Below are 14,121 nucleotides of genomic sequence, written 5' to 3' on the forward strand. Positions count from 1 at the left end.
TAAAATATAAATCGTTTATATATTAATAATAATAAATTTTTATAAGGATCAAATGAGATAATGCATATGAAGCATTTTATAAACTTCAAAACATTTTAAAAATATGAGCAAGCTTTAGTCTCTAGTTAATTATCACTCCCATTATCCCTCAGACTTAAAATTATGATTCTATATTATGTCTATAAAATATCAGCCCACAATGCTTTAGGGCTACCGAGTAGTCATGGATGTGTAAGTATGTATAGCAAGAATTTCATTCTAAAGGCAGCTGGGTGGCTCAGCGGGGAGAGTTCTAGGTCTGGCGTTGAGGACCTGGGTTCAAATCTGCCCTCAGATACTTCCTAGCTGTGTGACCCTGGGCAAGTCACTTAACCCGCATTGCCTAGTCCTTGCCCTTCCATCTTAGAGTTGTAACTAAAACAGAAAGTAAGGGTTTGAATTCCGTAGCAAACTTCACCTGGAGGCTCCCTCCCCATGCCCCCACTGACGACGAAGCTGGCAGAATTGACCCTCTTCCCCTCAGAAAGACCACCTCAGGGAACACCAGAGGAACTACTGAGAAGATGACAGCAGAACCGTTTGGGGGCTGCTCAAATTAACAAACGAAGTCCCTGGAAGGCTGTCTTCGATGTGCTCTTCATCAGCCCCAGCTCGCTACTGGGGCGGAGACGCCGGCCGGTAGTTTTCCGCGGATTAATCTTTAGTCAGCTTCCCCATAACCTCCCCCCCTCCCGCCTCGCTCCCCACCACACACAAAAAAGACAGCACACAACGGGATAGGGAGGTGGGTTTTCCCCCCAAAAAACAGCTTTGTTTTTTAAATTATTATTATACAATGCTGAACACATTGTGCCTTCTGTGGAGAACGACGTGGTTTTCAAGATGAGAGCTGGAGAAACAGAACGTTTTAGCGAATGCGGTGGAAAACTGGCTCAGGCAGGGAGACCTTGCCATTGGACGGCAGAGGGGCGAGCCGTCCGAAGCGGAGGATCCTGGGAGCCGAGAAGCATCCCTTTGCCACAGGGGATGGAGAGGGTTTGGAGTCTCCTGCGTGGGCTCTGACTTATCGCTAGGCTTGGGGAAAATACACTTAAGGCACCCTGCAGCCTTGACAAACATAAATCACGGTGCATGCTTACGCTAGAACTTTCTTGCTTTCTTTCTTTAAGTTATAATTAGCATCAAACGCGAAGCGAGGCGCAATATTACCAAATGCCTGGCTTCCAACGGGGGTCTTTCCAAGAACGTCCACTCTAAGCAATCCATGTAAATAGTTTATTTTCAACAGAAGGAAAGAAATGACCACACTTGGGTTGCTATTGGAAGAACAATAACCCCCTAAAAAAATGTTTTCCCATTGGCAACCAGTTTTCACTACAGGAGCAGGGAAGCACTGGGTAGCCTCAGTTTCCCTCAGGATTGCTTGATTCCAAGTCTCGCAAATATGAATCGATTATGTTTGGAGGCACGCCTTGCAAGAGAAGCCTGCAGAAGGAAAGGCCACCTACAAAGAAGGAGAAAAGGAAAGAGTTCAAGGCACGGGAGAGAGGCACGCCGACTTTACTGCTCGGGGGCGCTAGCTGCCGGGAAGGGGGGCCAAAGAGCCTTTCAGTCTCTGCTGGGGAATCTTCTCCTGCCTTGGGCGCATTTGGGAAGAAGCGCAGCTGGTATTTTGGAGGAAGAGGCAAGTTTCGGAGCGGGTCTGATCAGCGCTCTCTCGAGGGAAGCTCTCTGCCATTCCTGTCTGTGTTGTTTCACAATATGGACTCCGCTTTGAGCTCGGATGCCAATCCTCTACGCCTGACTTAAGGGCAGGGAATGTACTTAGACTACGGATCGGCCTCAGGATCCATTTTCGCTTTAAAAAAAATTTGGCGGGGAGGGAAACAGCTCGAACCCGTATTTCCATAGTTTTTGCCCTTTCATGTCTAGCTCGTCAATTATTATTTTCATAGGAGGGAAGGTGGTAGAGAGGGAAGGCTGAAGGGTGCCATTTGTGATCCCATCTCGGTAAGGAACTCTTTCTGGAGAAAGTCCCTCTCCCGGTGCAGAACACCAACACCTCCTCTTCGCCTGCTAGTCCTGCAGAGTTCTGTGGGTCAGCGAGAGCTAATGCCTTGGCCTGGATCGCTGCAGGTCACAATTGGTCCCAGGCCCTTCTGACTCCTTTTAGTTCCTACACACACCATAACCTTCATCCTTCAGATTAAGTGGATTTGACCCAGCCAAACCGGGGAAGAACAATGGGCCAACTCCTACATCAACTTGAAAGAAATTCGTATTTTTTCTGGGGACCCAAGTGCGGAAGGCAATCCATGCTGCATTGAAGAGAACACCCCGGGATCCCTCCTACTTACCTTTGTTTCTAAGTTTAATTTCTTTAAAAAAAAAAAAAAAAGAAGGGAAATCCTATGGGAACCACCTAGGGACATCTTTTAGGGAAGGGCTTTCCTAATCTCTAATACAAGTGCAATTCAGACAAAAGCAGCATGCTTTGACACATTCTTTGAAAACCTCCCCCCCACCGATGCAAGTCTCAGAAAACCATTCTTTTCTTAACAGAAAAAAAAAATAAATAAAATCCAATCACGTCTCAGAAGAGATGCTGCCATTTGTTTATGGGTCCATTCCTCGATGCAGTTAGCCGCAGGATGCCGTCCCCCCACAGGCCTCATGCTCTCTACGGCATGCCTTACCCACGTTCCCAGAATGCCCAGGTTATCGTCTCGCGAGCTTTGGGTGAGTACCGGTGGTTAATGTCACGTGTCCTGAAATACGTCTTGGAACGACTGGGTTAGTGGTTAAGGACAGACCATTTTCATTAGGTCACATAATGAAAATCATGCCATACTCTGCGGGCTCCGTATGGCTTATGACAGGCATAAGCTTCATAGGCCGAGACCGTATGAAAGCTTACCTGAGACGACAATATACATTCACAAATCCTTACTGCGCTACAACTAAGGGAGAGAGAGAGAGAGAAGTTGTGAGCATTCGGAAAGGGCCGGCGCCAAAGAGGACGACTCGTTGGATCACATTATTTTCACAGTTACGGAAGATGGTGTGAGGAATCGAAGCGTTTGGACAAGAAAAGGCAGGATCCAGTAACCACTCCAAAGGGCTCATTAATACGTGAGAGCTGGATTAATAGGCAGGACCGAGGGAAGTGGACTCCTAGTCTTTTGGCTTAGCGAATGGGATGGTGAGATGGATGTTTATGGGAAGAGCTTCCAAACCGTAAGCTTGAAAAGAAACGGCAACATATATATATGGTGTTTTTCAACAAAAGAAAAACACAGACATAGCACGATGATACATATATATATGCTGAAACTCTAAAAGGCAAAATTATCAAGTCGATCTAAGCTCTTTGTGCTCCTTCCACATGGAGTCTCGCCTTTTCGCCGGGAGGGTTCAAATGAACAGAAACCCTTTAGTACCCCTACTTTGAAGGAGGGGGGAGGGTAGTGTGTGGAACTGGGATGAGGATAGCTACTGCTTTTTTTTTCCAGGGATAAATCAGGATAGTGTAATATTTAGAATATAAAATTTCTTGAGGGAAGGGACAATTTCATTTTTGTTTTTGTAACTCTAGTACCTAGCAATGCTTATTGACTGGTTATTCGTAGGATCATTGATATGAAACTAGAAGGAACCACTGAGTCCAAAGAGTCATTTTACAAATGAGGAAATTGAGGCTGCTTTTTTTTTTTCAGGGATGAATCAGGATAGTGTAATATTTAGAATATAAAATTCCTTAAGGGAAGGGATGATTTCATTTTTGTTTTTGTAACTCTAGTGTGCCTAGAAATGGTTACTGAATGGTTACTGGTTGATCGTAGCATCATTGATATGAAACTGGAAGGAACCATTGAGTCCAAAGAGTCATTTTACAAATGAGGAAACAATTTTCTCTGCCTCACAGATTTTAGTATACTAAATTAGAATTGCTATTCTTGCTTATGCTATGATTTGAAAATGTATATCATGTACAAAACAAACCTAGTTTTATACGTGATATACCATCAAGCAGAGTCCTGGAAGTGTCTTGGGTTTCATTTAAGGAAATAAAAAAAAAAATCTCCATACTAATTTCAGTCTTGTAAAGATGTTCCAACTGCCCAGTAGTGCCTGTTAATAGACCTAAAGGGGGCTTGTTAAGCCCTGAAAAGTTAAACCTATGGCTGAAAGGTCCCAGACCCTCTTTCTAAAATTTAGGTATTTAAAATTGCTCATACTTTCACCTTGCCATGAAGTTTGAGGAGCTAATTCAAAAACTTGTCTTAAAGCAGGGAAGTCAAACTCAAAGAGAAATAGGAGCCCTTATTCTATACATTGACTTGGTTTCCAAAAGTGATATCAATGATGTTTTCTTGTATCTTGTTGAATATTGTTTATGTATCTTGTTGAATATTTCCCAATTACATTTCAATCTGGTTCAGCTATACTCTGGAGTGTTCTGGACTGAAAGGAAAATAATCTAAAATCTAGCAAGATGAGATTTGGAGGGATCCCAAACTTATAGTAACCTGGTTGTTAACAATAAGATGATTTATAATTGCGACTTTGTGGTCTGTTGTGCTACTTGATTTTCCACCTAATAACCTATCTCCTCCCTCAGTTTACTGTTCTTGAATAATTTGGCCTTCCTCATTCATGGCATAACTGCTGTATGCCATGAGTACTAATGAGGACAGTCTAAAAGCAGAAGGAAAGGCAAGCTTTACATGCAAAATGCATTTTCATGTAAAATAGGAATGGAATGGAAAGTAATATCCAGTGGGATATGAATTTTTTAAACCTGTTGCTGCCCCGCCAAGAAGAGTGGTTGTCCTGGGGTAATTAATCCTTGATATATCACTGCAGAATTAGAATAGTGGGACTGGTGTTTATTTATTCTCATTTGACATTCTTACCTTTTAAAAATTTTAAACAGTTTAACTCTATTTCAATCAACTATTGCCTTCAGAACCAACAATGTTTTCCAAGCTATCAAAGTTCACATAACATAAATTCACTGACTAATTCAACAAAATACTTATTTAAAATTCAAGTGGCAAAGTATAAGGAGAATCCCATGTTTAATCCCCCAAGATACTTTTTCCTAAACTACTTTTATAATATGATTTTATATGACTAGAGATTTCATTTATTTTCAGACATGTTGTAGGGGAATTATTTTTTAGAAGGTGTCTTGCAAATTTTCACATGAACGTTATCATATCTAAAAATGACGCCGAATACCAGTTGAAATTAACAGTTGAAACTGAAAATAACATTATGTTCATTGAGATGCAAGCTGCAATGCTTTTAAATATTGGTTGTTTGGCTTGAATCCAAAACAACTGTTTGATTAAGTCAAGAAAGCAGTGGTAAAAATATTGGTCTGACTATCACAACCGTAAAACTTGGGAAAATGTAATAATATGCCTCTATATTTTAATTGAAATTCACCTATTCAGAAAAATAATTCCCATTATGCATTTACACTGACTATAAATGATGCTACATAACCAAAAACAAAATCACGAGACAGAAAAAATACTTAAAGTTAAGCTCCTGAAAACAAAATTTTTTTAAAAGGCACATATTCAATTCTCAACCATATTTACTCATTTGATTTTTTGAAGTCAGGTGAGGGATATACCCACAGATCTTTTTAATAGATTTTTAGAGTGAAAAAGTCAGTTTCATAATAGAAATCCCTCAAGCATCTGGTTTTTGAATTTCAGAAATAAGCATCAAAATGGAGCTTTTTCATGAGTAAGTAGGGTCAAACAAAATAAAACAAAACAAAAAACCCAGGCCAGGAATATAGAAATGCAGATCTAGGGTTACCAGGGACTTTAAAGGTTATCAAGTTCCCACTCCCACTTCCCCATTCTCCTCATTTTATTGATGAGGAAACTGGGACTTAGATAGATTGAGTGCCCAGGATCACACGGCTAATGTGCCAGAGGTGGGATTTGAACTCAGGTCTTCCTGACTCCAAGCCCATGACACATTTCCTAGGTTAGGATTCCATCTTATAGAAATGTAAGGAAAAAAAAACAACATGGCCTCAAGAGTTTAATACAATGAGAACAAGAAAAGATGCTTCAGGATCATGTCAGATATTCTAGCCATGGTCATCCTGTTGACTGAAAGGGTTCAATGGAAACTCAAAACACACTCTGGTTTCCAGGAAAAACATATAGCATAAAGGTGATGACCAATTATGCTATGTCACATGAGTAAACAAGAATACCTATACTTACTCCAGTATTCTTTGTTTACCTAAAGAGTACTGAGGACATAATGGCCAAAGGGCTGTGTGGAATGGATCGACAAAGAATAACCATGTTTTGGCAAGTTACGCCAAGGAAATCTGTGTCCATAGATCCTTAAGCATCCTTATGGCTTAAAATGCATTTTTAAAAAGTAACATCTTTTAAAACAAATACAAATTAAATGCATAGATAAGAAACACAAGTTCTCTAGGATTGTTTTAAATAAACCTTTCAGATTACATCCCATACACATTTCATTTTTTGTTGTTGTTGCTTTCTCGAATAGCAGCCAATAGCATTTATCCATGATTATAGTCTATCCTATCCTTCCTCTGATGTAATGATTATTTGACTCAAAGCATTAAAAAATGAATCTCCCCTCTCGAATCACTATTTCATTGAATAAACTCATTTAAATTGCTTTCCTAGGATGTAATCATTGTTCTATTTATACTCACCAACCTGCTTACACCTTGGTGTTCCACTGATGTTAGTCACTGTACCTTAAGTAGACAAGACTTACACAGAATAATATAGGGCCACGTGAAATGATTCTATTACCCTCATTTATTAAATCAGAATGAAAGGAGATTTAAAAGCTTTCCCCCATCTTTAGGCACTATAAGTGTATTTTTGTCATTAGACTCAATAGGGATGATTTGGTTTTTTAAAGGGTAAGGTCTAGTTCACATCGACTCATTAACTTAAGATTTTAGAGTTCATACCTTTCACCTCCAGCTTGCATTCGATTTCCACCGTCCCCAGTTCATTGACTGCTTTACAGCAGTAGGTCCCTCCGTCATAGGGGCTGGGTTTACGGATCTCCAAAGTACAGACTCCTTGGTTACTGAACATCCTATATCTTGGGTCATTCACGATGGCGACTTTATTTTTCATCCAGGTTATTTTGGGCTATATTTATGATAGGAGGGGGAAAGAAAGGGGGAGAGGAATAAATTGTAAAATGTTTAGAAAAGGAATATCAAAGCCAATGGGGAAAAAAGTTGTATTGATAGTTTTTGTTTTTAGATTTTAGATATCAGATGTAACATTTTCTGATGTTCTCTCCATTCCTGGCACTGAACTGTTTTGTTTTTAAACCCTTACTTTCTGCCTTGGAACCAATACTATGTGGTGATTCTAAGGTAGAAGATCAATATGGGCTAGGCAAGGGGGTTTAAGTTATACAGCTAGGAAGTATCTGAAGCCAGATTTGAACCCAGGAGCTCCTGTCATCAGGATTGACTCTCTATCCACTGAGCCGCCTTAGCTACCCCTTGAACTGTTCTTTTTACAAAGAAAAATATTTGAGCAAGACCAATCAATACAATAACCAAGGCTAACAATGTATGTAATGCTTCACATCTGGAGTCCCCCATCCAGGTCTAGAGAGGAGGGAGGTGTATTTTCATCATCTGCTCGAGACTGGGTTTGGTCATGACAATTAATCAACACTGAGCAAACAAAATTTTAGAAGACTTCTAGGGAAAGAGTAAGAAAAATCTTAGCGACGACAGTTGTTATTGCTGTTTTAATGAAGTTAGGTTCGCTGTTTCTGTAGAGAATTCTAATAAATAATCCCAGAAAAAGGAGACAGATTTATTCAGAATTATTTTGTGAGAGTCAAGAAATGGCTGCCTTTTACTGATTTGTCCTGGCTAGAATATCAACTCATCCATCATGTCTTGAGATCCTTGGTAGACCCTTCCAGGAAAGTAACACTACTTATTCCTTTTTTTTTTTCTTCCAGGGGTGGTTTATTTTATTTATTTATTTAAAAAAATTTTTTTAAATTCCTGTATTTACTTATTTATTTATTTTTAGTTTATTTAATTAAGAGTATTTTTTCATGACTACATGATTCGTGTTCTTTCCCTCTTCTCCTCCCTCCCACTACTTACTATTTTTGCCTTTCCTTTTAATTAACATTTTTATCTCTAGTATTTTAAACCTTACAACCGTCCTGAGAGATCGGTAGTAGTACAAGTAGTGCCCTCACTTTGCATGTGAGGAAACTGAGGCCTACGTGAGCTAAGCAGTTAAGACTTTGGGTCTGGCCTCTGGCCCCTAACTCTAGTCCATTCTCTTTCTAGTATACCTGCTCTCTCTCACTGTGGAACGCCCTGGAGGGACATTCTCCTCCTAGGGCTTCCTTCTCTTTCCCTAACATGCCTCTGGGAGCCCTCAGATCTGGCTTCAGGCCAAAACTTTACTCTTCTTTGGTCAAACTACTTCATCAAACTACTGATCACACAGCTAGGGAGCAGCAGAGAGGGCATTTGAACCCAGGACTCTCGATACCACAAAGCAAATATTTCCCCATCACACGCTCTTGCCTCTAACTCCCACTTAATAAAAAAAAAAATTCTCAGCCCCAACCTCTTGATTTTCCTTGTGGCAGGCAGCCTAAGAGTTAAATGAGTATTACCCTGCCCACATTACTGTATATATGCTGTGTAAATACTTATCTCCAGGGAAGAGAGAAAACAGCATTTGAAAGGCTAATGGCAAACATCAAAAACAAACACAAGGGGCAGCTGGGTAGCTCAGTGGATTGAGAGCCAGGCCTAGAGACCTGAGGTCCTAGGTTCAAATCCGGCCTCAGACACTTCCCAGCTGTGTGGCCCTGGGCAAGTCACTTGACCCCCATTGCCTACCCTTACCACTCTTCCACCTAGGAGTCAGTACACAGAAGTTAAGGGTTTAAAATAAAACAAAACAAAACAAACACAAGTCCATCCTCCTGCCTGATAGGAATCGGCTTCCAACAAAATGAAATCCATCTGGAAAATGCCATTCATTAACTTCCGGGGAGGAACAACATGGTGGCTGATTCATGAACTCCTAAGAACCCATGAGATAAAAGACTGGAAGGGCCCTCAGGGGTCCTCATTTTACAATTGGGAAACTGAGACACAAGGAAGTGGGGTGACTTCAGAGCCCAGATAATTCAACCTTCGTGTTTTACAAATGAGAAAAAGTGTTTTGCCTAAGGTGACATAGGCATTAAGTGCCAGAGATGGGATCCAGAGACATTGTTCTTTCCATTGTATCAGAGAGGGTTTTTTTTTTTTTTAATTTTAAATCCTTAACTTCTGCGTATTGGTTCCTAGGTGGAAGAGTGGTAAGGGTGGGCAATGGGGGTCAAGTGACTTGCCCAGGGTCACACAGCTGGGAAGTGTCTGAGGCCGGGTTTGAACCTAGGACCTCCCGTCTCTAGGCCTGGCTCTCAATCCACTGAGCTACCCAACTGCCCCCTCAGAGAGGTTGTTTTTTTTAAACCCTTACCTTCTATCTTAGGATCAATACTGTATATTGGCTCCAAGGCAGAAGAATGGTAAGGGTAGGCAATGGGGGTCAAGTGACTTGCCTAGGGTCACACAGCTTGGAAGCATCTGAGGCCAGATTTGAACTCTAGACCTGGCCCTCAATCCACCAAACCACCTAGTTTTCTCCTGAAATCTACTTTTAATATCCCGTGCAGGCAGCTTTGGGCACAGGGGAGGCTTGTACTGGCTCAAATAGTTCTTCAGCGGAATGCAACACGGGTATGGATGGGTCATACCTTTGGGTTTCCTCTAACGCTGCAGTTCAGAGTCGCGTTATAGCCTGCTATGGCATACGTGTTCACCAGAGGCTGAGTAAACATCGGTGCTTCGGTGAAATCAAAGTCTTCATACACGGGGTTTTTGTAGACTTTTCCTAGACAAAGAAAATCATACACACCCACAAAACAATGAAATAGCCGTAAAAGGGGCCATTCGGGGCATAACTCGCCAAATGACTCATTTTCCAACCTCAAGGATGCTTAGCAAGCCCAAGACAAGGTTCAGAAGGCCCATGGCAGTGCCTAAAGGGGAACAGATTTAGAGCTGGGAAGGATCTTGGAGGCCGTGCCCGGTTCAGGGACCGAGACCCGAAAGGGGATTAGAGGTCTTCTAGAAGAGGAAACGGAGGCCTAGAGGATAGTGGACTGCTCCAAAGTCACACTGGTCCTAACTGGAAAGGCTTGAATCCAGCCCCAGGCCTGATACCCTCATTTTTGAGAGGAGAAATTTGCCCGAAATCATGCAAGTCAGCCAAGCAGAGTCAGAATTTGAATTCGGTGTCTCTGAGAACAAATCTTTTCCTAAGAGGACATTTTCCTGTCCTAATCAGGTCATTAATGAGGCCACAAGCACTTATTATGTACCAGGCACTGGAGAGAGAAAGCCAAAAGGGAAGCAGTCCCTGCCTTCAAGGAGTTTCCAACCTAAAAGCCCTATTCTGAAATGAAATCGTTGTGGCCTGAACTTTTCCCCATCCAAACCAGTTAGAGTTTGCTTCATAAAACAGCCAGGAATAATGGCATTTGGGGTTTATAAAACTTTTCTTCTCTCCTTGGATTTTTGCTTTGGTACTGTAAGATTTAAATTAATGTCCAACATTAATTTTATAAAGTTTATTAATAATCATTTGAAGTAGAAGGAAATAGAAGTAAAAAAAACAAACCTACTTATTTAACAAAATGAAGACCACATGACTAAGTTCTTGCCTGTTTAAAAGCCCCCGACAGGAAGACAAGAGAGAGAGGCAGGCGGGTTACACCAAATTTATATCCTCCCTACGTCAGGGGAGTGGGCTGCTGGGAATTGTAGTTTTTATGGTAACAGATCCTAATTACACTGTACACAAGCTGGAAAGGATTTAAAGGGTTCTGTTCTAGAGGATGGTGATGGAGAACTAACACTGGCTTTTAATACTATTTTCAATATCTCTGAAATTTTATTTTGCCATCTTTGAGAATTTACTTATTAAGTTACTTGATCAATTTAGTAATCTCTGAACATGTACTGATTAATTTATTTACTATCTCTGAAAATGTAGCCTTCTTTCTTTCCCAGAGTGCCTTCTCCCATCCTGGCCCAACTCAGCTATTTGAAACCGAGGTTCAGAAGGCACGCAGTTCTCCGCCTTACCGTCCTTGGCGATCACAGCACTCTCTTTTGTCATCGTTGCCTCCTCGCTGAGGCCACACATATTTTCAGCAAATACTCGGAAGTAATACTCATTTCCTATGACGAGTTCAGTGATGGTAGCATTCGTCCTGTGATAGTGCTCAATGACAGTGAACCATTCCTGAAAAACAGAGCCCACAGAGAATAAAATCTTTTTTTTAAGCCTTTCATCTGTCATTTTAGAATCAATCCTGTGTATTGGTTCCAAGGCACAAGAGCAGTAAGGGTAGGCAATGGGGATTAAGTGACTTGCCCAGGGTCACTCAGCAATGAAGTGTCTGAGGTCAAATTTGAACCCAGGACCGCCTGTTTCTAAAACTCTCAATCCACTGAGCCACCTATCTGTGCCCAAGCTGGGCTCTTCTTAAACTCAGACCATGTAGGGAAAAAAGAAAAAAGAAAAGCTTCTCTTGGGTAGAAGAAGGCAAGAGATGAGATTTGTTCCAGTGGAATGAAATAATCCCATTTAGCTTTGCAACTAGCTTTCCCCTTCCTAGGTTTAAATCTGCCCTGATACTTCCCAGCTGTATGGTGGGTGATCTGGTTTGGACTCCCCTCCATCCCTGATTTACTCTATTGGACCTTGGTCAACACCTACAGTTGTCTACTCTTATTGAGCTAAGCAGGGGGTCTTCACCTGGGGTCTATGAACGTGTGTGTGTGTGTGTGTGTGTGTGAGAGAGAGAGAGAGACAGAGAGAAAGAGAGAGAGAGAGAGACAGACAGACAGACAGACAGACAGAGAGGGAGGGAGGGGGAGAGAGAGAGAGAGAAAAAGAGAGGGGAAGGGAGAGGGAGAGAGAAAGCTCTTTTAGTATTCTGAAAACTGTGTTTTCATAAAATTGTTTCCTTTGTACTCCTGTTTCTGATTTTATGCATTTTAAACTGTATTCTGAGATAGGGTCCCGAGGTTTTGTGAGACCACCAAAAGGGGTCCATAACCCAGGAAAGGTCTAGGACCCCTGAACTAGGGAATGCTAATAGAGAATCACAGAATCTGGGAGCTGACAGCGACCATAACCCATAAACGGAAGGAATTTCTACTACAATACCCTACCTTACCCCCAAATTCCTTTGTAATCTGAACCCTACAGCACACCCTTCAAGTAGGCATCCTTCAGCTTGAAGACCTCCGAAGACTCCCCCACCTCCTCCTGGGGGAATCGGTTCTGCCTTTGAGAGGTTCTGATCATCAGGAGATTTTTTCCTGACATCAAGCTTAAATTGGCCTCATTACAACAATCGCCCAACTGCCCCTGACTGTCCTCTGGGACCAAAAGAAGCAAGTCTAACACCTTCTCTGTGTGACAACTAGAAAACAACTCTCATGTCCCTTCTGAGTCTTTCTCTTCCAGGAAAAATAAACACATGTAGGTCCTTCAAACCTTATTGAACATAGATCCAGGGCCCTTCACTATCCAAGTTGAACCCATCTCTGATTTTTCTTCAAAGCATCAGTGTCCTTAAAAAACAAACAAACAGGGGGCAGGTAGGTGGCTCAGTGGATGGAGAGCTAGGCCTAGAGATGGGAGGTCCTGGGTTCAAATTTGACGTCAGACACTTCCTAGTTGGATGACCCTGGGCAAGTCGCTTAACCCCCATTGCCTAGCCCTCATGGCTCTTCTGCCTTGGAACCAATACACAGCAATGATTCTAAGGCAGAAGAGAAGCGTTTAGAAAAACAATTCCCCCCCTTACTTTCCACCTTAGAATCAATACTGTGTATTGGTTCCAAGGCAGAAGAGCCATGAGGGCTAGGCATTGGAGGTTAAGTGACTTGTCCAGGGTCACACAGTGAGGAAGTAAATGAGGCCAGAATTGAACCCAGGTCGTCCCATATCCAGGTCTGGCTTTCTATCCACTGAGTCATTTAGGTGCCCTGAGCCTCTTCTCAGAATTACAGTTTCAAATGCATACCATACAATACAAAGGAACTCAAAGGAAGCCCATTATGTTGAAATAGTTATTAACAATGTTTTTCAGGAAAAAATACAAGTTCTCAAAACTGCAGATGAAAAACTGGCCTAGACTGTGCAATGTGGAGCAGGTGCAAATGGTATCAATCCCAGTCAAGGTTCTTGTAGTTATGCCACTGCTAAGGAGGCAAGGCTGGCGAAAATGCTTCAGGCTATAGTTTGGGAAACCTTTTGCCAGATCTGTATTCAAGTACCCTGAGGATCAGCATTTAGAATCAGCCTTGGATATGGCCTTCCACTATTTTTGAACTTGTGATTTCTGGCACAGTCCCCAGGTCTTAGGAAGTCTTAGATGCTCAGACACATAACTCATAGGCTCCCTGGAGACCCATGTTCAGATGAAAGATAATCCTCTAAACAGCAAATCTGATGAAATTATGTCATATCTTTCCAGAAAAATGAAAGAAGATGAGATGTAAAAATAGTCTAACTGGAGGAGTCTGAAATTCTCAAATTCTGCTTCTTCCTTTGGTCTTGCATTCTAGATTGAGAGATAAAAGGGTCCTCAGAGGTCATCTATTCCAACCACTCGATTTTACAGATAAGGACACCGAAGTAACCGAACCCAAGATAGCCAGGTGTAAGTATTAGAGCTGTGACTCAAATCCCTTAGGCGTCTGCCTCCGAATTCAGCTCTTTCCATAGCACATTCACACGGCCCTTCCCAATTTTTTCCCTGTCTCCTATTACTTCTATGCCTTCACTGAGTAAATCCATGCTGAGAAGTATGAGTGCCTAAAGCCTTCCTATCAGTAATAGTTAGGGATGATTTCCTTCCTTCCATTCATCCTTCCTCCCTTCCTTCCTCCCTCCCTTCCTTCCTTCCTTCCTTCCATTCATCCTTCCTCCCTTCCTTCCTCCCTCCCTTCCTTCCTTCCTT

General features: G+C 41.9%; 1 protein-coding gene across 1 annotated transcript in view; it reads right to left on the reverse strand.

The window, feature by feature from the left end:
• Positions 1-1,455: 1,455 nt before the first annotated feature.
• MYBPC1 (myosin binding protein C1) overlaps positions 1,456-14,121 on the reverse strand; it is a 76,542-nt gene continuing 63,876 nt past the window's right edge. The window contains exons 26-31 of the mRNA XM_044679150.1: positions 11,228-11,387; positions 9,835-9,971; positions 6,995-7,181; positions 4,802-4,860; positions 2,918-2,960; positions 1,456-1,504 (exon numbers count right to left, since the gene is read on the reverse strand). Of these exons, the coding sequence (XP_044535085.1) occupies positions 2,955-2,960; positions 4,802-4,860; positions 6,995-7,181; positions 9,835-9,971; positions 11,228-11,387 (549 nt within the window). The 3' untranslated portion in view covers positions 1,456-1,504; positions 2,918-2,954. The remainder of the gene's footprint in view (positions 1,505-2,917; positions 2,961-4,801; positions 4,861-6,994; positions 7,182-9,834; positions 9,972-11,227; positions 11,388-14,121) is intronic.

The sequence above is a fragment of the Gracilinanus agilis genome, chromosome 5 (assembly GCF_016433145.1).
Source record: "Gracilinanus agilis isolate LMUSP501 chromosome 5, AgileGrace, whole genome shotgun sequence".
NCBI classification, from domain to species: Eukaryota; Metazoa; Chordata; class Mammalia; order Didelphimorphia; family Didelphidae; genus Gracilinanus; species Gracilinanus agilis.